Source organism: Candoia aspera, chromosome 1, assembly GCF_035149785.1.
Source record: "Candoia aspera isolate rCanAsp1 chromosome 1, rCanAsp1.hap2, whole genome shotgun sequence".
In the NCBI taxonomy this organism is placed as follows: Eukaryota; Metazoa; Chordata; class Lepidosauria; order Squamata; family Boidae; genus Candoia; species Candoia aspera.
This window is the reverse complement of record NC_086153.1, coordinates 227,335,308-227,360,945: the sequence shown is the minus strand read 5'-3', so window position 1 is coordinate 227,360,945 and position 25,638 is coordinate 227,335,308. Positions and strand designations below refer to the sequence as shown.

Below are 25,638 nucleotides of genomic sequence, written 5' to 3'. Positions count from 1 at the left end.
TTCTATGAGCCTAGCCTTTCATGAAATTACAGCAAATGCAGACTGGAAGGAAGACTTCTACTTCCACCCTTTATTAAGCATCTATCCAGCTCTCCAGGATTTATAACATTCTCCTGTGTTTAGGAGTTATAGAAAGAGCTGGAATGGGGAGTCAAGGGAGAGAAGCCCCTGCCTGGAAGCCTATTTACGGAGCCCAGGAGCCTGCTTGAAATATCTGGAAGATGAGATGTCATTCCCCTTCGTGTCCAATAGCCTCCTCTTGAGAGAGGCGGTGGAGCTCCTTGGCCCATGCCCAGGTTCCTCTCCACTTTGGGCTTGCTGGGATTGTCTAAAAACAAGTTGTTTCCATGCAGAAGATGACTTCCACCACCATGCAATGGCCTCATCCCCCTCTGGGGTGAGCTCTTTATGTTTGGAAGTTGGCTGGTCCACTTGGCTCCTTCTGGAAATTGATCTTTTGGAAGATTGTTCCCTCTACATAAAAGCTTCCTTGTTCCATCCAAAAATTTCCTCATGCCACTGAGAAGCCCATCTGGGTTGTCCGATGATCGTTTCCTTGCTCCGTTTGGTAGCGGAGTCTGCTGGATGTTGCCTTGCTCATGAGAAGGTAAAACTAGTGCAGTACTCAGAGGAGTGGCCCTATTTGAGTTGGGTGCTCCTTCCCTGTGACCCAGAGGGGTCTTGCTTCCAACTACTGGACAATACCCATCCAATAGTTTCTTCAGTGTTTGGGTACTATCAGTCCTTCTAAAAGAAGGGTTGGGTTTGTCTTCTGGTTCAGTGTTCCCTAGAGAGGATGTGTAGTCCTGCTGCAGTTTTTTCCAATTAGCAGGGATCTCATATTCAGGAGTTGAAGCATCTTTGGTCTCTGACTCATTCTGCTGTAGGGGCCAGTCGTATGTAGGAGAGCAATTGTATTCATAGGGGGATTCAAATCCTGAGGAGGTTTTGCCCCCATATTGCGTTTCATATATCGGAGGAGTCTCGTATCCATATTGCCACTCACATGGAGAATTGCCCTCATAGCTGCATTGAGACTTGTGCCCCCAGGAATTTTCATATACATAGCGTGACTCAGGTGGAGGGGAGGATTCATATTCATATTGTGACTCATCAACAGGGGAGTCCTCGCAGCCATATTGTGAATCATACAGTTCATACGCACTTTGTGGCTCATATATAGGAGAGGTGATATATCTATGTGTCCCATATTTCTTTGCATAGTACCGGGGAGATGTGGATCCAGATGTCACCCCATAAACAGTGTGGGGCCTGGATCCATAGTGACATCCATATATGGAAGAGGAAGGATTTGAATAAGGCCCCTCCTCCTTCCCAGCTTCAAATCCCCCAGAGGGGCTGTTCCAATTATCATAGGACTCATATTCTTCCAGGGGCTCATCTTCTTCATCAGGAGTCTCACACTCAGGATCTAACCCACATCCATCATCTTCCTTGTATTCTGGTACAGACTCAGACCCTGCCTGTATTTCACTGTCCACCGCTTCTCCCTTGTTGCTTTCTTCCTCATCTGTAACCACAGAAACACAAAAGTGATTGGGCTAAAAAACAAAACAGAAAGCAACTGGTTTATGCACTCCTATGCTCTCACCAGTGGAAAGAGTATCACAGGCAGGGAACAAATTTTCATCTTTCCCATAAATCAACTAACTTCCCTACCTTTGGTGGAAGAAAAGCGTGCCTCACCCACTCCTTCTTTTATCAAGAACACGTTTTATATTTGGGGACCGGTTCTTTAATATCGGCAGATTCAGAGAACAGCATTTGCACTTATGATAGGAGAGACTGCTCTTACCATGCCAAAGCTTCATAAAATTTTTGTGAAGTTTAAGCTGAACCAAGAACACATCCAGTCAAATAAAAGCTAATAGGGAAGTATTCACACCCTTCACCTCTGAGAGCAGACTGGCTTTCTTTCCCAGAACCTTCTAGTGTGGTGAAGGAAGCTGCAGGATTGGGAAGGTCTGGGTTTTTTCTACTCTTTTTCATGACTCAAGGAAACGAGAATGTTGAATCTGTTAACTCAGCAGTGTGTTTTCCAGATTCCTTGTAGCTATGATTTTTGCAACTGTATCTGCAAATGAGTGAGTATAGTGGTTAAAGCATTGGGTTAGGGCTAAGGAGACCCAGGTTCTATTCCCACCTCAGCCACAGAAGCTCCTGGGGTGGTTTGGGGCCAGTGTGGTGTAGTGGTTAGTATGTTGGACTGGCATTATTCTAATTTACCAGGTTCTAATTGACCCTCAGGCACAGAAGCTCAATGGGTGACGTGCGCTAGTCCCGCTCTTTCAGCATAACCCACCTCATAGGATGATGGTTGTGGGGGAAAAATAGGTCTAGCACTGCACTTATACCAAATGTTAAAATCTGCTAACTTCATTTGAGAAGTAGATTTCCAAGATAATCTGAGCAGCTTTCCATTAATTGTACACCTTAGCTGTCTCACTACAGCTTGCTTTCCAGCTCAATAATTTTCATTTGCATATTCTCTTAATTACATTTCCTAATGTTCTTCACATGGTAAGGTAGGAAACAATAAGCAACTTATTGGGGGCTCTGAAGGATATAGATTATCTGGACTCTTGGCATGGCAGAGCAACGGTACTGGTCGCCCTCAGGGATGACCTGTAGCAGAGCTTAGATGGAGGTGGCATGACGATCCTTGTCCTCCTAGATCTTTCAGCAGCTTTTGATACTATCAACCACAGTATCCTTCAGGACTGCCTGTGTGGTGAAATTAATGGAATTGGCAGAGATGGTGAAACTGACTACATTGATTAAAGAAAATAATTTGTTGAGCTTTGTTTCTACTTGGAAACTACTTTTGGGCTGTTTGCTTGAAAATGAAAAAAAAATGAAATCTTGATTTTGGGATTTGATGATTAAGATTTTATAAGAATATAGAAATAATGTATACTATAGTTAAAAATAGAGTAAGAGGTTAATGTAATTTTTATTTGTATCTGTACTGAAGAAGGCTGGGAGTCCCTCCTTTTTCTATATTTCTTATTTCTGCTCTTTTAAGTTTGTCTCTTTATTGTTTCTTCTTTCTTTAATCCTTTTCTATCTTTATATATTTTATCTGTATTTTGAAATTTAATAAATTTCTATTAAAAAAAAGGACTGCCAACACAGATTGGGAACTGGAGGCAGGTTGTTCTGGTGGCCCACTTCTACTAGAAAGTCTAGGGGGCAGTTGGAGCAAGGGTAGAGTTTGGATCTTCATTATGAGTGCCTCATGGTTCTCCTTACCCTCTCCTGCTCAACACTTAAACAAAATTGCTGGGAGAGGTCATCTGCCAGTTCAGGGTGAAGTGTCATCCCTATGTGATGATACATCTCTACCCTGGTGTCATGAGTGCCGTTGAGCTGAAGTCATCAGCGCAATGGCACACATGACAATAGCAAGGAAATAGGTGAAGGGGTGCAAGATAAGTAGCCATCAACCCACAACGACTAACGGCCAACAAACAATAACTAAACGGATCACGGAGCACACCCAAGCCATCAGCGCCAATACAACGGAGATCGCCCAGCTGACAGCAATCAGCAGAGGAATAGAAAACCTGATGATGGGCGATCCCGGAACCCCTCACCCACCGGCAGGGCAACGTATTGGACAAAGGGGGGTGACGGTACCGCGAGTGAGGGGGCGCTGACCGGCGCGGGGTATTTAAACCCCGCACCGGCGCGCTCCTGTCACTCTCAGCTTTTTTCTTCCAACGCTGTAACTGCGCTGTGAATAAATCAGAGCCTGATCCATGAACCAGTGTCTGAGTATTATTCAGAGGCAGGCAGCGCATGACATAAAGCTGAGAGTCATAAACTCAGCCTCGCCGAGCCCCACCGGACGACAACGAGCCGCGGGAGGAGTAGACGGCGAGAAGACCAGCACGACCAAGGCCAGAGGCACCGCGGACTCCCGGAGCCATGGACGCCCACCCCACCCGACCCGAGCCTCAGCTCCAACCCCAAGGGGAGATGGCGACGGAGGCAACCCGACCGCGGGAGGGAGCAGCACGACTTCCGAAACCAGCGGAGGACCCCGCGCCCCACATCGCACCCCAGCAACGGGCGTGGAGCGACAGCCCAACGGCGGTCAACACGGAGGAGGACGACGGAGACACCCAGCAGACGGCGGAGGAAGCGGACCCGCGGCAGAGGGACGATGAACCCCGCCGGCAACCCACCCCCGAGGACGCGCCAACGGAACCGGCCCCAGCGGCGGCGCGGGCTGTGGACGAGGAGGCACGAGCTGAACTCGCGGCCATGCGGGCTCAACTGACGGAACTCCGGACCATGCTCCAGGCGCTTATGCCCCCCACGCCACCCAACGACGTCCCCGCACAGGCCCACACCCCGAGCGAAGCACCGAACCCCCACGGGCCAGCGGAGGGTCAGCAGACGGCACAGGCGGACGACACCACACACCGGGAAGCGAGAGGCGGGGCCGCGCAAAACGCCCGGGCCCCAAAGGACTTCCCCATCTTCTTCGATGGGACCCCCACGAAACTCTCGTTTTTCGTCACGAACGCTAGGGAGTTCATGGGGAGGCACGGACACTCCTACGACTCCGAGGCCGACAAGATCGCCGCCGTGGCGATCAAACTCCAAGACAGGGCGGCGGACTGGTACGTCCAACTGTACGAGTCCAGCTCCCCCGCCCTCGCCACCTTCCCTGCTTTCATCAATGAGATGAAAAACTACTTCGAAGACCCCCTAGCCAAAGTAAGGGCGAAAAGCGCACTCCAAAGACTTAAACAGGGCACACGCACGGTCCCTGACTACGCCCTGGAGTTCAAAGCCCTCGCGGGGAAGGTCAGCGACTGGTCCGAGACCACCCTGCTGGAAATGTTCAAAAGGGGGCTCAACCGCGACGTTCTCCAATGGGCCCTCTACCGCGACGACCCAGAAACGCTACACGGGTGGATCCACCTCGCGGGGAAAGCCGAACACGCGCACCGCACCTTCCTCATGACAACCACGGAAGACACAAACTATGCCGGAAAAAAGGTACCCGCACCACACGTGGGGATGGCTGGCCCCATATACCCAAAAAAGAAATTCAACCGGGAGCCCTGCGGGAGGTGTGGCAAATTAGGGCACAAGACGGTGGATTGCTTCGCCAACCGACCGCCGACCAGTGCGCCCAAACCCACCCCGAAAATTAGCCCCAAACCACCCAACCTGGGGCCGCCCCCTCACCGCCGAATGACCGTGGCCACAGCGACACCAGAGGAAGGCTGGGACGCTTACTGGGGGGAAGAGGATAACGCAGACCCCGACCAGCCGGCGGGAAAAGCTCCCCGCCTGCCCTGAAACGCGTGGCGAGGCAGGCGGTGGGACAGCAGCGCGGACCACCTCGACGGAACGACGAAAGCCCCGTAATAATGGCAGCAATCAAACTCTCTGCCGGCAACGGAGCCACCACGGCCGCGGCACTAGTGGACTCGGGGTGCTCAAAAAACCTCATCCACCCCGACCTAGTCGCCAAACTCGACCTCCGCTGCTTCCCCCTCCCCACGCTGCTGGCATTCCACCAGCTGGACGGCTCCACAGCGGGAGGGAAACCAGCCACGCTACAAACCGAGCCGGTCACCCTGCAAATGGGCACTCACACCGAGCGCACATCGTTCGTCGTCACGCACATCGGACGGCCCATTGCAGTCCTGGGGATGCCATGGCTCGCGACAAACAACCCGCGGATCAACTGGGAGACCCGCACCTTCACATTCGGCGACGGCGAGTATCGAGCACCAGTTCCAGCGGGCAGAACCAACCCCACGGTAGGACGAGCGGAGGCGACCACACAAGACAACGCCGCTACCACAGCAGACCTACCAGAACAATACGCCGACTTCTCCGAGGTCTTCGGAGAGGCAGAAGCTGACCAACTACCCCCCCACCGCAAGACGGATTGCCGGATCGACCTACTGCCCGACGTCCCCTTACCTAGACCAAAGATCTATTCGATGACCCCGAAGGAGATGGCAACCCTCCGGGAGTTCATCGATAAAAACCTAGACAGGGGATTCATAGAGCCAGCATGCTCACCGGTCGGAGCCCCCGTCTTATTCCGGGAGAAGAAAGACGGGACCCTACGGCTCTGCACCGACTACCGGGGCCTAAACGCGGCTTCCCTGTCCAACAAATACCCCTTACCCCTGGTGAAGGACATGCTCGCCCACCTGTCCACGGGCAAAGTCTTTTCCAAACTGGACCTTCGCGAGGCGTACTATCGCATCCGAATCAGGGAGGGGGACGAATGGAAGACGGCGTTCAACTGCCCCCTAGGCGCCTTCCAGTACAAAGTACTGCCCTTCGGACTCGCGGGGGCCCCTGGGGTGTTCATGCAGCTCATCAATGAGGTACTGCATGAACATCTGTTCAAAGGGGTCCTGGTCTACATCGACGACGTCCTTATTTACACAAAAACGCACGAGGAACATGTGACCCTAGTCAGGCAAGTCCTCGACAAGCTCAGAAGGGCGCAGCTCTATGCCAAGCCTACAAAGTGCGAGTTTCACAAAGAGCGCCTAGACTATCTGGGGTACCGAATCTCCGGGGACGGCATCGAAATGGACCCCGCAAAAGTCGAAGCGGTGCTAAACTGGGAGCGCCCCCGCAACAGACGCCAACTACAGAGCTTCCTCGGATTCGCGAATTTTTACAGGTCATTCGCCCGGGGGTTCGCAGAGATAGCCCTCCCCCTAACGGACCTCCTCAAAACCAAAGGGGTGGGGGACACCCGACGCGCCAAGAACCCAGGCACAGTGCTGAATTGGACTCCCGCGTGCCAGACCGCATTCAACAAGCTGAAAGCGCTGTTCACTACGGAGCCAATCCTCGCGCACCCGGACCCAGAACGGCCGTTCGTGGTCCAAGCCGACGCCTCAGACTTCTCCCTGGGAGCCATCCTGCTACAGAAAGACCCCACGGGACTCCTGAAACCATGCGCCTACCTGTCAAGGAAGTTCTCCGAGACAGAAAGGCGATGGCACGTCTGGGAGAAAGAAGCCTTCGCGGTGAAATCAGCGCTAGAGACATGGCGACACCTACTCGAGGGAGCCACCCAACCATTCGAGGTCTGGACTGACCACCGGAACCTCGAGGCCCTACGAACGCCTAGACGCCTTAGCCCAAAACAGGTCCGATGGGCCCAATTCTTCAGCCGCTTTAATTTCCAGCTGAAGTTCATGCCGGGCAAAAAGAACTTCCTGGCCGACGCCCTCTCCCGACTGCCCCAAGACGAAGAGCCCGCCCCAGACACCATTGGGACGGTCCTATCCGCCTCGCAACTGGGGATGGCCGTGACCACCCGAAGCGGCGCGCGGAGGCAGCTCGACTCTACGGCGCAGCCGACGGCGGGACAACCGGCGACCGGAAGAAGCCAACCGCAACTACCAGGGGGAATGCGCACGGACCTCGCCGCCGCCCTCAAAACCGACCCCTGGTTCCTGGCAAACCCCGACAAGGTAACGATGGCACAGGACCTGGCATGGGGGGAAGGCAGAATCTACGTCCCGGACTCGCAACGCCAGGCGATCTTGCATAGGTCACACGACGCCAAACAAGCGGGACACTTTGGGTTCCTCAAGACCCTACACCTAACACGGCGTCAATTCTGGTGGCCCGCGCTCAGGCGAGACGTAAAAACCTACGTAGCATCCTGCCCAACGTGCGCTAGGGCCAAACGGGCACCAGGCAAACCCGCGGGGCTATTACAACGGGTGGCAGAACCCTCCCGCCCATGGGAGGAAATCTCTATGGATTTTATAGTGGACCTCCCACCCAGCCAGAAGAAAACGGCCATTTGGGTGGTGAAGGACTACTTCTCAAAGCAGGCCCACTTCATCCCCTGCACGTCGGTCCCATCCTCACAACAGCTAGCCAAACTCTTCCTCATCCACGTGTACAGGCTACACGGATGTCCCGCACGTGTGGTGACCGACAGGGGCACACAGTTCACCTCCAAATTCTGGCGGGCCTTCCTAAAGCTGACGGGGACCCAACAGGCCCTATCTACGGCTTGGCACCCCCAGACGGACGGGGCCACAGAGGTTCTTAATGCCACCTTAGAGCAATTCATACGATCATATACTAACTACCACCAAGACGACTGGGCTGAACTGCTCCCGTTCGCCGAAGTCGCATACAACAACGCCGTCCACACGAGCACGGGGAAAACTCCGTTTGAAGTAGTCTCGGGGCGCGACTTCGTCCCCATACCGGAGCTACCTCAACCCCCGGAACCCCAGGTGGACGCTAGCGACTGGGGACGGAAGATCGCGGAAGCATGGCCAGTAATCACGGCGGCGCTGAAGGATGCACAGGCAGCCTACAAAGAGCAGGCCGACAAGCACCGGCGCCAACAACCGACGTTCCAAGCGGGGGATATGGCCTACCTATCCACCAAGTTCCTAAAGTCAACCCAACCCTCGAAAAAACTGGGGCCTAAGTACATCGGGCCGTTCCGAGTCACGCAAATAGTGAACCCGGTAGCAATACGCTTGGACCTGCCACACAACCTATGGAGACTCCACCCGGTGTTCCACACCAGCCTCCTGAAACCGGCAACCACCTCCCGATGGCACCCAAGCACGCCACAGCCCGCACCGGTGATGATCGACGGGCAACACCACTTCGAGATAAGGGACATTCTCGACTCCCGCAAGCAACGAGGAACTCTACACTATCTGGTCAGGTGGAAACACTTCCCCCACCCGGAATGGGTGGCGGCGCACAACGTTAACGCGCCTGACCTGACCAGAGCATTTCACCGGGCATACCCCGACAAACCACAACAAAGGTCAGCAAGCCAAACCCCCCCCCCGCAGGCCCCCCCCGCCTCCCGTGCCCCAAGGGAAAGGGCCCCCCCAAGCCCGCGACTTGGGTGGACCTCCCCCCCCCGGGACTCACTCCCCCCGCCCCGGGCCCACAGGGTGGTGACAAGCGTTCGCCAGCACCCTCCCCCCGCCCCCCCGGCCGCGGGGGAGTGGCAAGCAAGTCAACAGGGCAACCTGGGGGCAACGCCCAGGAGATACAACAAAGGCGACGCACTTTAAATGAGAAAAAAGAAGGGCCCTACCTGGAGCTGATAAGCACCCGACCAGCCACGCCTCTCTCCTCGCCGAACTGAGCCAAACAAACAGGGTGTGGCTGGAGCATGCGCACGCCAGGACAGGACCCGAGCATGCGCACCATGGACACACCCTGGGAAGGCACGTGGTAGAGGGAGGAGCAAAGGGAGGGGCGACAACTACTCCGGCGGGAATTTTGAAAAAAAAAAAACCCAGAAAACCGGGGGGGAACACTATTCGGAAAGGGGGCAGTATGTCATGAGTGCCGTTGAGCTGAAGTCATCAGCACAATGGCACACATGACAATAGCAAGGAAATAGGTGAAGGGGTGCAAGATAAGTAGCCATCAACCCACAACGACTAACGGCCAACAAACAATAACTAAACGGATCACGGAGCACACCCAAGCCATCAGCGCCAATACAACGGAGATCGCCCAGCTGACAGCAATCAGCAGAGGAATAGAAAACCTGATGATGGGCGATCCCGGAACCCCTCACCCACCGGCAGGGCAACGTATTGGACAAAGGGGGGTGACGGTACCGCGAGTGAGGGGGCGCTGACCGGCGCGGGGTATTTAAACCCCGCACCGGCGCGCTCCTGTCACTCTCAGCTTTTTTCTTCCAACGCTGTAACTGCGCTGTGAATAAATCAGAGCCTGATCCATGAACCAGTGTCTGAGTATTATTCAGAGGCAGGCAGCGCATGACACCTGGGCCCAATGGGAAATGTGGTAGAAGTCATGATCAAGTATCTGGAAGCTGTCAGAGCCTGGAGTCAGGCTCAACGCAAACAAGATGGACGGTGGTTGGTTCAGAAGCAGACTGACTCCATGGTGTAGCATCTCTGGCTCTTGACGGGATTGTTCTTCCCCAGAAAGAGCAGGCTAACAATTTGGGGGTCCTCCTGGACTCTGAACTCCTGCTTAAGAAGCATGTAGCGACCAAGGCCAGGAGGTTTTTTGCACAGTTGTGGCTTGTGTGCCAGCTGCATTCTTACCTGGAACGAGATAGCCTGAAAACAGTTGCTCATCAACTCTCAATTACCGTAATTTGTTCTACATGACGTTGCCAGAATTCAGTGGCATGTGTGCTTAGTGGTCATTTGTAGTACTGCCATGTTATACCTCTGCTGCACAAGTGACACTGATTACCAGTAGGTTTCTGAGTGCAATTCAAGGTGCTGGTTCTGTAAAGCCTTATTTGGCTGGGGCCTGGGTTTCCACCTTTCACTAATAGTTTCTGCCTGTCTTACTTGAAGTAGCTGAAGTAAGATCATAAGCACAGTCGCGGTTTCGTGTAGTGACCTCTTTGCTTAACAACCGAGTTGCCAGACCCAATTGTGGTCACTAAACGAGGACTACCTGTACTTGCTCGAGCAGGAAGCCACAAGCCATTAACAAGCCAAGTTGCCTTCTAGCTCAAGAATGTTCCCTCTTCGTGGCTTTGCTTTCCCCATGAAGAACTGTTTAACACATAACCCAGTTACCACAAAAATCCAGCCTACAATGATTCTCAAATTAAAAGTACAGAATAAATACAATCCCTTCTCAAGTTCTCTCTCTAAGTATCTAGTCTGATGCCAAAAAAAAGTATGCATATATTCTGTTAATTCAGAAGAATTATCTTTTTAATCTTTTAACAATGGACTTTTCAGTGGCAAAAAAGAAATTAATTTCAACTCTTTCAGTGCATGCTTATGGAACATCTAATCCATCTGTGTTGAGTACAGGACCAAGATTTAATGTATGTATATAAAAGTGCAACCGGTGTCTGAGGTACTGCAAGGGCTTAACTCTCATACTTTTCATATTTCTTCTGCAACTTTTAATAAAATTGTATACATCTGTAAATAACAACATTCTCTTCCAGGAAGCCCAATATCATTGCTCCTTACCAGGAACTTCAACAGATTTTAGTTCTCTCTCATCCTTTCCCTCTACTTGTTCAGAATCCTTCTCTGCAGACCTGGAATATCAACAGATGGGATTAATGAACAGAGGACAAACAGACAGACATGATGGAGATTCTTTTCTCACTTCCTACATGGCTTGTTTTTAGAATCAATCAGATCCTTTACTTGGCACATCTAGAAGAGTTGCAGGACCTCTTTGAAAAATAATATCACATCAAAAGGAAAGAAGAAAGGAAGTCACTGTGTTGTTACAATGATTATTCCTAAGAATCCCAGGCACAATTAAAATTAAATAGCACCCACCTCATTTATTTTTGAGAGTGACTATTTAGACTCTGCAATATTTTTCACCATGCCCAACTGTCAAATTCTGCATTTATAGGCTTTAGATGCTTAAAAAAATGGAGATATTATGTTCAGAGGTTGAAGCCATTATGTTTTGAAAGATATGATGGCATGATCTATGTGTTCTTTCACTATGGAGATAAGGAAATTATATTTATTCAGCATAGTAAACTCTTAATCCATGTCTGTATCCAAAACCCAGTTTTGTCAGAAGAAAGAATCTTTGAATGTACTAAGAAAACAACTTCCTGGGAAGTGAACTGATGGTGAACTGATGGTGAACTGATGACAGCTCTGCAAAAGCAGAGCCAATGACCACAGCAAAGACCAAGACCGACAATCATGGCAAACAACCAGTGAGTAGACCAGTCCCCTGGAAACTTTCCTGATAATGAGAGGATGGGAGATTGCCCACATGTGCCCCAGACGGCTGCTCCTCTCAAGGCGACTGCAGGACAGTGGTTTTCCATGGGTTTGAGGGCCAGGAGATGGCAGGATTAGCCATCTTGCTTGCAATCATAGTGGAGACTTTTAAAGGACACTAAGTTCGCAAACCTCACTTTCTAATCACTTCTGGAAATTGCCTATTAACCATTTTAAAGCTATTAGAGACCTTCGGAATGGCAAGTTGGAAAAGCCTTCATCGAGTGAGTTTATCTTCAACTCTGAACAAACTTAATTATAAGCTTAAGAACTTAAAGAATTTGAAATAAACAGCAAAAAGCTAAATAACACTATGATCTAAGAAAGTTATAAATGGATTAAGGGTCCAGATAAATTTGGAATATTGACTTTTACTATAGGTTTTGTTTGGCTTTCTAAATGCTTCACTGCTGGTAGGGAAATGCAGAAATAACTTGTCTTTTGCACATGAGCCTGTACTTCTAATCATGGCCTAGTTTGGAAGTTCACTCAGGAAGTTGGAGTCTTACCCAGTGTTCATCTTTGTTAACATGACATTTGTTTGACTTATTAAGATAATCCCTTTTACCACCTCATCAACCCCCAGCACATGACATCACAGCTGACCTGCATTGCTGTTTTGTACTGCTGAGATAAAATTCCTACCTTTTCCTGGTGATGATGTTTTTTAAACTGAAGACTTTAGGATCAAGAGTGAAGAAACATAAAGATCTTTTGGGGCCAAAAGTTATTGAAACACCTGCAAAGGAAAGTGACAAATGAATGGCTGGGAACTGTAAACAGGAAGTAACACTGCTTTGATAATTTCCCTACTTAATATTTCTTCTAGCTTCATTCAGCCATTCTTGAGGCATATAGACTGTCCTTATTACTCTTATCAGCACAACAATGGTTGGGGCTCTAGAACAAGGGGTCTCAAATAGGGTCATGAGTTCCACACGGGGACTGGTTCATTAGCCCAAGGCCAGAACACTTCTCATACCTTGGTACAAAAATCTGTAGCGAGTCAGAACTGAAGAAAATGAGAAGCATTATAATATGTCATTAAAAATAAATTTATTAATTAAAAAAAAACCTTCCCTGTGAAACAGACATTTCACTTTGGCCACTTAGCATTGTCCATTCATTAAAACACCATTATTTGGTTTTATTGCTGGGTTGATACATAATATTTTTTCAAGCTCTTATCTAGGATTAAATCATCTAGGAAACCCATCCCACTGAGAGCTGCTTGAATCCTGCTGTTCTCTCTCTCTCTGTCATGACCCCCGTTGCAAGGCACAAAGAGCCTCACAACGTGGATCATGATCATTAAGGAAAAGGGGAAGGAGATAATTAAAACAGTGCTTAAACCAAGCACCCAAGCACCCACACCCATGGACTCATATACAGCTGAAAAGAAGGGCTTCAGATAAGCAGCGATAAGCCGCACCTGGTGCCCTGGAGGACACACCGGAACCAAGAGGACAAGGAAAGACACCAGGAAAACGCCCACGCAGCCATCAAGGAACCCATCAAGAGGGATTGGGGACAATGAAGGGTGGAGGAGCACGGGACCCCGCAAGAGGGTATAAACAGGGCGCCTCACCACCGCAACCCCGTTCCCGTTTTTCGTTCTGTCAGCCACCATTCCAATAAACCTGAAATCCTTAATACCTATTAAGTGAGTCCGTGCCTTATTGCGAAGCGAGACTGACCCTGACACACACACTCTCTCTCTCTCTCTCTCTCTCTCTCTCTCATTCTTCTTGAGTAAAGACCCCTTTCGATTCTTGCTCATTTTCCCTTTCCTTCTCTCTCCTTCACTGGCCAAGCCCCTCCTTCTGTTCCTCTAGTTGCTTGCTCACTGTCTTTCCCATTCCTTCCTTGGTAGAAAGACCACTGTGGCAGGGAGATGGCAGACCCAGCCCTCCTCATGGGCTTCCTCCTCTCCCATTAGCCTCTCAGAAGCATTGTCTCTCCTGAAATATAAGGGCAGTCAAGGGTTCCCAGAGAGTAGTATTGTGACAGGACTTATTGTACAACCCAGCCAACCAAGCAATGCTAGTGCCAGGAAATCCACCAGGTCAGGCCAAAGCAAGTTGTGAGGCAACTGCCACTAGGTTGTTCTTCTTCCTGGAATGCTTCTGATGGTCCAGCTGCACCTCTGCATGGCACTGTCAGCATCCTGGTCTTGCTAGGTAACATCCACAGAAAATGACTTGGAGGGCCATATGTAGCCCATGGAGCATGAGTTTGAGTCCCCTACTCTAGAAGATGTTATAATTAACTAGTGAGAAAACGGAAACATTGCACATTTCTAAAATGTATCCCTGTAAGAAAGCATATGCTTTTTAAAAAAAACTTTGGGGCAAGTTTTCTACAGCAAGACAACCTGCTTTGCAGAATACCAACTACCTGCTGATCCATACCTTCTGCAGCCATGTAGATGCAGAGTTCTTGAATCTTTCCACATGTAGACCTCTAAAGGTTTCAGTCTGACTCCTGGTGACTACTGCATGGACATATCCAAGTAGTTTTCTTGACAACAGTATGAAGTTTACCACTGCATTCTTCCAAAAGCTTTTTGAAATTCCCGGTCTAAACCCTGGGATTTCTGGCAGTCTCCCATCCACAGACTGGCCAGGTCTGATCTTGGGGGGAATCAACCAAGGTTGGGTAGGTGTTGCCACCTACTGTGGCAAAGATCTTTAAAAAATTTTTGAAATATTACTTCCCCCTGGCAGTAATTTTCAAAAGGATTCATCATACCAGTTACCATCACAGAATATTTTTCTTGTATTATTGACAGGAATCCCAGGTAGCATACACTGGAATCATATCAGTGTATTCTTAAAAAGAATGTTGTGAATTAGCTTAAACTAAGGGCAGGACCAAATTAATAAAAATTAGTTTGGAGAAGTGAAGAAGTGCCAATGACCTTTATTAGGAAAGCAAAGAATATGCTATTTATGCTAAATAAATGGAATAAAGCTAGATCATGTTTTTGAAACCAATCCATTGTTGTGAGAAGCAGTGAATCTGTCTATAACTCTTAACAACTTTTTTTTGGATAGCCACAAGGATCTGGTGATCTGTGATGCTAAGGTGGGAAAAGGATTATTTAGAAACAGTGGTCAAAGAGCACTCACCTGCTGATACGTCTTCTTAAATTTCAGGGCATTTGCTTTTCTTGGAAATATTTTGAGTTTTTGTAAGGCTTAAATTATCAGTTACATTTGTTTGTTCTTAGGTTAGGTACCTTAAGCTTTGTATCAAAGTTTTCCAATTAGTTTTTTTTTTTTTTTTTGGCTATCCAAGACCATGTGATAGAAAAATTGCCCAAACTTACAAGAGGAAGATCACTTGAAAAAAAGTTATTTACACTGCATTACCCTACATGTAAACTAATGAATAAATTCACACAGTAACCAGCCTAGTTTGACTTGGCATAGAGAATAGAAGAAAAGTAGGGTCATGTCATGAATACTGATGGCGAGCAGGAGGGGGCCTCTATCCAGGGGGGAAAATGCATGTGTAGTACTGAGGAGTTAAGCAGCCATTCAAAGAGACACAGATCAGACCCGCCTTGACTTTTGGGGTTTATCTGTCTGGGTTTTTCCCACGCTTCTTCAGTTTGTTAGGATTTTCTGTCTAACGTAGCAGTAATAAAGCACTAGAGACCTATTCCTTGTCTCAGCGTGGTTCCTGGCTGTTAGGACAGGTCATCCCTACAACAGGTAAGTATTAGACAAGGATGAATTAATGCAATGCACAGGGGCATGCTGGATTCACATATTATACTTAATCTTTAATGTGCTTTATTTGATTATGGGTGTCCATGGTATGTAAATCTAGGTTTTACAGTCTATAAATCATTGCAGATGGTTTAGCACAGTATATAAATTGAACTACTGTACTGTGGTTATTCCACATCTTATTGCAGGAGGTTTGGCCACATCTTACCTGAATCTTCTGAAATGGAGATGGAAAATAAAGGGCCTCGCAAGTACCATGGGACCTCGTCATCTTTCTTGGCTGAAAAAGCAGAGGAGGGTAGATAATATGTCTGAAAGGAACAGCAGGTTCTTCCCATTTTTGATCTGAATAAACTTAGGCTATTTCTTTTCTCCTACTCCAGAGCTCCTTCCCCTTTCCACTGAATAAAAAACTCTATGGATGTTCTCCAATTTGAGACTTAGAGCAGAGATTGCTTGGATTGTAAAAATATTAAGTATTCATAAAAAATACTGTTTTTATTTCCAAAATAAATCATTTAGTGGCAGTATAATCTATGTTCTATGGAATTTTCATTGATTTTTAAAGCCCTGTCTTCTACCCCTTCAGATCCACTTTCAGCATGGATTCCTGGAAACTGCAAAACTTTGGTAGAAGAACGAGCTATCCTGATGGTTGTTTCCCCACTAGGGGTAACTAGTGCAATGCATTCTATGTCCTCCCTATTAAGGTACAGATACCTTTCCCACGTGAATGTCATCTGGCTCTAAGAATCTACTAGTGATAATCATGGCTAGGGAAATCCCCTCTCCAAGAGGAGTGGCGGAAGGCAGAGAGGTTCCACACCATGGTTCTGTGATAGTTTAAGGAAGAAAGAACAGCTGAGATAAGATCTTTTCTGTTATGGAGGGGAGATAAGATAGAAAGTGTTGTATAAGCAAGGTTAAAATAGAAGTTGCCAATCACTGAGATGCCACTACAGACTACAAATGAGACAGGGCTCAAAGTGAACAGAAAGAGAGCTAGCCATTATACCACACAGAATTCATGATTTCACATAATAGAGAATTGGTGTTGTCCCGATATTTGGGGTTATAATTCTCACTACCCGCAAATAACACAAGTTAGCAGAGAAAGGGATTGGGGAAATCTTGGTTGACCATGAAAGGCAGTTACAATTAAGAGTCTGAAATACCTTTGTCAGATAGAAGGCCATCTTTCAAGGCAGTAACTCTAGAGGAACAAATTTTGAATATTATCTAGGTAAAGGGACTTCTAATAAGATTAAAGTTTACCAGAATAGGAGTCTGAGGTCCCAAACATCTCTCGGAAAACATCCCAGGGGCTGCGGAAAGTGAATCCCAACTCTTCTTCAGGAACTGGAGGGAAAATAATGATATTTGCAACATATCACTAATATCCTGAGTTCCTGTCAGTATGGAATTCCTACAAACAAAAATGGGGTGATTCCTCTCTGTCTCTGTTTCTCCCACTGCCCAGAGAATAGCTATGTAATTAAGATGAAAAGATCTCACCTTAAAGTCCCATGAAAATCACCTGTAGCTACGGAGAGCCACAGGAAAATCAATGTGATGATGACTAATTTTACACCAGTCTTCATAGTTTGGATGAAGATTACTAAAGCTTGCAGATAAGTTACATTTTCAGCTATCAAAATAGTATTGTAAGCATAGTGCAGGTTTTGATATTTTTTCCTCAAATTTTAGAACCATGCTCATTTCTTCCAATCCAGCCCCCCTCAATATATATTCAGCATACAGGTTGAGTAAAGGAGAGAGTATGCAGCCTTGTCTCACTTCTTTGCCAATCTGGAGCTAGTCCGTTTCACCATGTTCCATCTGGATTATGGCTTCCTGCCCTACATATAGGTGTTTATGCATGTATTTATTTATTTATTTTTCAAATTTCTATCACCACCCATCTCTCCCCAAAAGGGGACCCTGGGTGGACATTCTGGGATTCCCATTTTCCTAAGCACATTCCACAGCTTGATGTGATTGATACAACTAAGGCCTTTCTATAATCAATGAATCCTTGGGAGAAGAGCAATGACAAATCTCGATAAAATAGTTAAGAGCAGAGACATCACACCGACAACAAAGTCCGCATAGTTAAAGCAATGGTGTTCCCCGTAGTAACATATGGCTGCGAGAGCTGGACCATAAGGAAGGCTGAGAGAAGGAAGATTGATGCTTTGGAGCTGTGGTGTTGGAGGAAAATTCTGAGTGCCTTGGACTGCCAGAAGATCAAACCAGTCCATCCTCCAGGAAATAAAGCCAGACTGCTCACTTGTGGGAATGATATTACAGGCAAAACTGAAATACTTTGGCCACATAATGAGAAGACAGGACACCCTGGAGAAGATGCTGTTGCTAGGGAGAGTGGAGGGCAAAAGGAAGAGGGGCCGACCAAGGGCAAGATGGATGGATGATATTCTAGAGGTGACAGATTCGTCCCTGGGGGAGCTGGGGGTGTTGACGACCGACAGGAAGCTCTGGCGTGGGCTGGTCCATGAAGTCACGAAGAGTCGGAAGCGACTAAATGAATAAACAACAACATAATCAATGAAGCACATACTAATTTCTTTTTTGTATTCTTTGGCTTTCTCACTTATCCAGTACACATCAGAAATAATGTCGTATGTTCCTCGCCTTTTGTAAATTCAGCTTGTACATCTGGTATCTCCCATTCCATGTATGGCTTTAATCTGCATTGGATGATCCTAAGCATTATTTTGCTAGCATGTGAAATTGAGGATATTGTGCGATAGTTTGCACATTCTATTAATTCTCCTCTCTTTGGTATTGGTATATAGATTAACCCCTTCCTATCTTTTGGCTCCAGATTTTCTGGCATAGTTTGGCTAGAATCTTTACTGACCCTCTTTGAATCAGCTACTATCTGTCCATTGGTGTCCTTTAGCATACCAATTCAAAGTTGGAACCTCTTTCTGAGTTTGGAGATCTTTCAGAAGACTTTCCTTTTTCCTATTTTTTCCCATCTTTACAGATGTCATTATAATACTACTTGTCTCTTCTGAGAGCTGTCTGAAATTCTCTGTGACGTCCCTTCCTGAGATCTTTGTCTTTTTTGGCCTTGGTTTCTCTTCCCTTCTTGGCAATTTCCACCATCTGTTCTGACACCCAGTTTGCTTTCTTCTGTTTCTTGGTCTTTAGCAATCTCTTTTCATGTCCATCCTTTAACAACCTCTTCAGTTTCAATCTACAGTTCTTCTATTTCCTTTTCAATGAAGTTCAGGACTTCAAAGCAGTTCCTGATATTCTCCTTGAAAATGGTAGTTACATACTCAAGATCATATTGTGGAAACTGGTTGGCTTTGTTTTTCTGCTTTTAGCTTGACTTGGAATTTGCACATGAGCAGTTTATGATTTTTTCCACAGTTTAACCCTTCACTATATATATTTTTTGTTATAACTTCTCTTCCTTCTACCAATAATATAGTCCGATTTCATTGTGTCCCATCTGGTGATATCCATGTACTTAGGCATTGTTTTGATTGTTTGAATAATGCTTTAGCAATGAAGAAATCACTAGACTGGTAGAAAATGGTAAGTCATTCTCCTGCTTCATCTCTTTTTCCTAGGCATATAGTCCAACTACAATTTTTCCTTACTATTTCCAGTGTTGGCATTCCAGCCTACAACCAAAAGCAGCATATCTTGTTTGCATGTTCTGTCGATTTCAGATTGAACTTGACCATAAAACTCATCAACCTCCTCTTCTGCATCAGCAATTAGAGCATAAAGATCAATAGTAGTCATATTTAAGGGTTGTCCACAAAGTCTAATTGATATTATTTGGTCATTGACCATACTGTACCCAAGTGCTATCTTTTCTATATCCTTCCCAATTACAAAAACAACACTGTTGCTTCTTTATTTTTTGTCTTCTCACCAGTAAATAGTATAATCTTCTGAGTGAAAGAGTCCAATTCCAGTCCATTTCAATTAGCTGATACCTAAGATATCAATATGTAGTCAATTCATTTCTTCTTGCACTGTATTGAGCTTTCCATGTTCATGCTTCTTATGTTCCATGTACCCACTGTAATTCTGCCTTTGCAGCTTTGGATTTTTTTTTCCTGCATGGCAACATTAACAACTAGACATCCTGAAGACTGTTACAAACACCATTAATACTCTGAAAGTTCCTCAGCTCTACTTCAGTAGCATGCTTGAGTGTCATCTGACTCAAAGATCCCATCATCTAGTACTACAGTATATTATCAATTGCTGTATCTTGTCTGTCCATGTGGATTTCCTGGTAAAATACAAGAATGGTTTACCATCATCTTCTCCTATGCAGTACGAAATGATGCCGTTGCCATTGTCCCTAAAGTGATCATCTGCCTCCAGCATCTTCCCAAATCGCTGCCGCCAAATATAAGTGTCTGCATGCTTTAGCTGGGCAGCTGGGGTGACCTGGGGTGACCCCACTGGGATTCTATACTCTTGGTATACACTCCCAGCATTCTTTGCTCATTCCTCCAAGGCATGCTTCCCACCCACCCACCCACCCACCCACGACAAGGTGGCATAGCAGAACCTGGGAGGGAGCTGGATTATAATGAAGCTATTTTAAAATTCAAATGCTCATTTCAAGTTCAGTTTCTCCAACATTTAAGCTACTTCCAGAGCAGATTTTTGCCATGCATTGCTCATTCTCATTTATAGGTTTTTCCAGTTAGTCTGGAATTATCTGTTTCTGTTTATAATCCTCCCATTTGTTTCTCATTGCTCATTCTTTTCTTTCCCTTTTTTTTTAATTTCCAGGAAAAATGTTAAGGCGGGAATAACAGTAATTACGTAATATTTTTAATTGGTAGCACTGGGGATGTCCTATATTGAAACACTCACAAAATATGCATTGACAAATAAGTATCACAACACCCTGACAAATATTTGTAGTTATGTCCTCTGGGTATCACTTCAGACCAGCTTAGTATCATAGGAGAAGCAGCGTGGGGAATTGTTTTGGCCCTTGTTCTAGGTACAAGATTGATTTGGGCAGAATGGGGAGGTGAATAGGCTTTGGAAGGTGCATGAGACAGATGGTAGAAGAGCCACTCCTCACCTGTTGTGAGTCCATCCCCATAGCAGTCATAACGTTCCCTCTTGGCCTCTAAAAAAGAAAGACACATACCTGGTTACCTCCCAAGTAAATTACTTTCTATGCTGACCCACAAAATTGCTGACTCATCCACACACCGGCATTGATGTGAGTTCCTCCTCTCCTTGAGAAGGGCGGGCTGGTTGTGTTGCTGCCTGCCCAGAAAGTATTGTGAGTGTCTTTCAGGGCAGTGATTAATAGGTGGTATGGGACTCCTCAAGATGGGCTGAGAATTATGGCAGGGAAAGATCTTGGGAAGAAATATTTTACAAAGCCCACAATAAAACAAATAATAAAAGAGGCCCAGGCCACCCACAACAGAAGGATTGGAGCATGCTGCAGCTGACAGCCCATTGGCTTGGGCAGTCTTTTTTTTTCCTTTTTATTGTAATGTTATAAATCTTGATACACTGTATTATTCAATGCAGATTTCAATGCAGTAATATTTAGATATTTATGATTGAAAATTATGAACAGTCTATTATTGGGGAGGCTTAAAGTATTGAAAATAAAAAGAGAAAAGTAAAAATTCTATCAGTAATAACTGCAGTTTAGGATGTCAGTATTACAAACACAAGATTATTTAACTTTTCATCCAAGGTTAACATAAAAAAGAACCACTGCCATTCACATCAAAGTATTAGGTATATAATAGTTTCATTCTTGAACTAATTACTTAATATTAATATCTCCATTGTATTGTTACTTTGTGTACATGTATATTTGTTTATATGTTGATAAAAGGAAATAAGAGAAAGACAAAGCAAATTTAACAAAATTAAAATACCTGAAAATTAAGAAAAAAAGGAAATAATAACAACAACTATTGATTTCTGACTCCCCCCTTTTTGTACATTTGCTAATTTGCGATATTTGTAAGCATTCAGGTCCCCTTAAAAGCCATCCTGTAAGTGGTTATATTTACCATGCTGTGTGATGTGTTATATGTATTCTTGCTTAAATTTAGTTAAACTTCTACTGTGTAAGTATACTGTTAGTTTTATCATTGCTGCATATGCTCCAAGTTTAAGTTCCCAATCAGATATTGTCAGGATTCTGTCTTTCTTCCAGTGTTGAGCAAAGTTTATTCTTACTGCTGTAATCATATTAAACTGTGGTATTTTTTCTGCAATTATATCTAATAAGCACAGTTCACTTCAAATTTAAATTCCAAGATTTTCTGCACTGTTTGGGCAGTCTTAGTAGCCTACTCCCAGCTCAAACGTGCTGGGTGATTGCAGGTTCTACACTACAGCCTCTGCACTTTTGGTGCGGATTCATGAGAGTCCTCTCCGAGTATTAGTTCCTGGTGCTGGGATGCAGCATGATTTCTAGGTTGCCAAAACTTTATGCCAGTGTTGGAAAACAGCATATGGCTCCTAGTCAGTTTAAAGAGAGTTCTAATAATTCACCCAGTTGAAGCTTATTGGTGAGAACATAAATCTTGTTGGGATTCTCGCTCAAGGTCAATATTCCCCATGTCAATTAAAAAAATAAGAATATACTGTTACTGGTACTGTTCTGCTCTCTCCAGCAGCCAAAGCAGAAATGGCCTTAGAGACACAGAGTCCACTGGCTGGATGGTAAGAGGCAGTCTCATAATACACAACTGGAGTCACTGAAGACTCCTCCTCCATGTGACCTCCATGCCCTTACAGGAAGTTTTCTTTGGTTTTCCTGGCAAAACATTACCTTCAGGCCAGAATACCTTGACCTTCTCAGCCTGCTTCAGCAGGATGGCTATGAGATGGAGGCTGTGTTGTGAGGACTTGTCTTCAACGAAAGGCAAGTGGGGCATTCAAGTTTGGGCAAGGAGCCTGTGTAGATGAGCCCTAAGGTTGTAAGAAGGTTCTTGGACAAGATGTCCTCAGCCAGCTCCTCCTCCTTCTCGGTCTAGTTTATCATTCCTCTGAGTTGGGCAGGTGAATAGGTAGCTGACAAGGGAGACTCTACAGCTCAGCCTAAAGAGAGAGAGATGGGGCAGACAGAGCCAGGAGGTTTCTTACTGTCTGACAGCACTTCATAAGCTTCTGTAACTTCTTTGAACTTCTGTTCTGCAAAATTCTTCCTTTCTGGATTTTTATCTGGGTGCCACTGCAGGGCTTTTTTCCTGTACCTACAAAGCCCCAAAAGACAAAGTGAAGGCAGTATTAGAAATCCACAACTCAGTAACCAATAACAAACCAGCATCACTACAGAAGCTAGTAGATTTAGAGGCAATACTCTTTCTCAGAAGGCAGGACAAACCCAAATTAGCAGAGTGCACTTTCATCCCACCTCTTTGCCCAGCTGGCTGACTGAGAATTATGCAAGGAATATGGTGTATCCAGCCTTTTGCTGTCTGCAACATCTTCAGTGTTGACTAAGTATTTGTGATTGTACTTTGCCATATCAGCAAGAGAACAGGTTCCTGGTCTCCCATAGATTCCAACTGAAAGTTTAACAGCTGAACCTCAGTCGAGCTCCAATTAGAAAAACTCCAAGCAAATACTTATTTAACTGCTTATCTATTTACGTTTCCATAACCACTAGTAACGTGACACCTTTTATGCATTAATTACAAGAATAAACATTGCAAAACGTCAGTGTGTGATTTAAAAACTGGGATTTGGAATCTTTTCCCCTAACTTTGAAACTTGATTTAACGTCCCAGTATAAAACTCTTTGGAGAGAAGAATACTCAAAGAAAAGACTTACGCCTTTTTAATATCGTTGTCAGAGGCATCCCGAGGAATTTCTAAAAGCTTATAATAGTCCGGCACAGCAGCCATTGGTCTGTTCTGTGCAGAAATGGGTAGCAGAGATGTGGAAGAAGAGTTGTGGCCTCAAGGGGAACAACGTCTCTGAGCTGCTTCTGGGGCTGACCATGGCCGCACACCTGGCTGCACAGTGGAAGGCGGGTGCTGTGGCAAGAGATCCTGTGGATCAAGAAGTAGAACGATGTGCCACAGAAACTGGCTATCAGCCCCCATTGGCCAAGCCACAGCGCCACATCAGCCAGTCCAGAGAACTGGCTAAGAGAAGGCAAAATTGGCTGACCAAGAATAAACTAAAATTGTTCAGAAATTTGGCTTGGGATATACAAATTATTACACCTTCTTCCCTCCACTAAACAGTCTACTTTCCCATAACTAAGATAAGGGGTCGGTCATGACTATGTTGCATCCAAAGATCCTTTTCACTTTCCACGGAGTCCTGCTAATGGGTATTATTCTTGTCGTGTCCAATTCCAGCTAAAATGAACCATACACATGAACTTGCAGGCTTAATTAAATAATTATCTCATATAAGAGGAGCTGCGGCATTTTAGCTGTTTGTTCATTTGTTTAATATTGTTATTATATACAATGTCATTGGATACAAATGAGGCCATGGGGCTGCAAGCTGCTGGCAGACTATGGGGGTACTCACTCACAACATATATACACTGACTACCATTTTGAACAATGAGTTAAATTTAAGGTCCCATTTGGCACAGGCTTTTATCTAGTGGCATCCGATAAACTGTTCAGTATGTGTATACACATACACACACACACACACACACACACACACAACAGGAAGAAAAAAAGATTAACTTAGTGGAGAGTTCAGTTGATAGAAATCGGCAACCATCCCATTTAGTGTTCTCATAATACTGGGCCATCAACCACGGTTTAGAAACCACAACAGGTGGGTTCCCACATCATGTTAAGAGTAAATAAACCACTTTATGTTTTAGTGATATAAGTTAATCAAGCCAACTGGGGAATTTTTGTCTTTTCCTTTCTAGTTTCAGTTCAGGGCTCTTCTCACCTCCAGTAGATAAAGATCAGTGGAAAAGGTCAGCTACACATTTAGCTAAATACAAAGCTTCATGGAATATACTATTTTAGCCTGCAGAGGCTTCATTCATAAAGAAAAAAATTTGCATAATAAAAGCTCATATAGACATAGAAAATTTCCTTTTAGTGATAAACCTATTTCAATCAGAAGATTATGTTAATGGAGATAAAGAATTTTAAAGCATAATGGCTCTGCTTGCAGAGCCTGAAGCAGTGCAATCCAGTCTGGTTTCTACCTTGTGGTATTGCTGAATGGTATAAGTTGCTTGGCTGTTTGAGTAAGGGGAAAAATTGCTATATTTGTATGGTGTACAATGAACCACAACTACCCAGGCACAATTTAGTCTAATAAGCCATTGCAAAACCCAGAAAATTGGATTAATTCAACAAATTAACATGATTAGATTAGCTATTGGTAGACTTCTGCAAAAACAGCCATTATGATATAATTCATGCTTGTTCTTAACCATCCATTTTTGCTGCCTGCAGTAATTAGCAACAATGTCTACCTTATCTTGTCATTCATGATTGATTCCATTAAATTCTGATTTCTTGCAAATAGTGAGTTAGGCAGCATCTCTGATTGACTAATTGGTTATCTCTCTACTGCAGTGTTTCTCAACCTCAAGAACTTTAAGGTATGTGGACTTCCTTTCCCAGAATTCCCCAGGCAGCATGTTGCCTGAGAATTCTGGGAGTTGAAGTCCACACATCTTAAAGTTCCTGAGGTTGAGAAACACTGTTCTACTGCTCTAATAAACCCCAGTGCTTGGAGAGAGGGGTGCATGAGGAAGTGGCAAACCTCTACTGTCAACACATCTGGGCTGACAGAAGCCATTCACTGGGTCAGGTCCATCACTCTTATTTCCTAAACTTTTAATTAAGTAGCTGGTTTACTAGTCTATGACTGAATAAAAATTGATTGATTGAATTAAGTATCTAGAGGATCAAAGAGTTATTTTGTAAAAAATCATCTGAGTGAGATCTAAATCTGAGTAGACAGCTGAGTATTCCTAGTGGGGACCTAGGAATATTTTGTTTACATGAAAAACTGGGACTCTAAGGGGCTCCTAGCAACAATGTTGTTTCCTTAGGAGCACTGTGATTTGCCTTCCATTTGAGAGACTAAAGGAGGGCTCTCCCGGAGAATGACAACAATGTTG

At 45.6% G+C, this 25,638-nt stretch overlaps 1 protein-coding gene across 2 annotated transcripts; it reads right to left on the bottom strand.

The window, feature by feature from the left end:
* LOC134487258 (uncharacterized) lies at window positions 1–23,740 on the bottom strand. Of its 2 annotated transcripts, XM_063288947.1 has the most exons (8): window positions 23,349–23,740; window positions 22,658–22,767; window positions 20,616–20,663; window positions 16,796–16,879; window positions 15,729–15,800; window positions 12,429–12,522; window positions 10,998–11,068; window positions 1–1,531 (listed from the first exon to the last, which is right to left on the bottom strand). In XM_063288947.1, the coding sequence occupies exons 1-8, from the start codon at window positions 23,420–23,422 to the stop codon at window positions 120–122; spliced, it is 1,965 nt and encodes a 654-aa protein (XP_063145017.1). In that variant the 5' UTR covers window positions 23,423–23,740; the 3' UTR covers window positions 1–119. The 2 variants fall into 2 exon arrangements, with proteins under 2 accessions (XP_063145017.1, XP_063145018.1); XM_063288948.1 differs by lacking the exon at window positions 15,729–15,800.
* Between the last annotated feature and the right edge of the window lie 1,898 nt (window positions 23,741–25,638).

What these genes read in the sequence shown, in the direction of transcription:
- LOC134487258 (XM_063288947.1), bottom strand. Translation starts at nt 23,422, where the DNA reads ATGGCTGCTGTGCCGGACTATTATAAGCTTTTAGAAATTCCTCGGGAT. An exon ending in TTATGAAGTGCTGTCAGACA is followed by an intron (nt 20,664 to 22,657) that starts GTAAGAAACCTC and finishes TTTCTTTTTTAG; the next exon opens with AGGCCAAGAGGGAACGTTAT. An exon ending in CTCCATTTCAGAAGATTCAG is followed by an intron (nt 12,523 to 15,728) that starts GTAAGATGTGGC and finishes TTTCCTTTGCAG; the next exon opens with GTGTTTCAATAACTTTTGGC.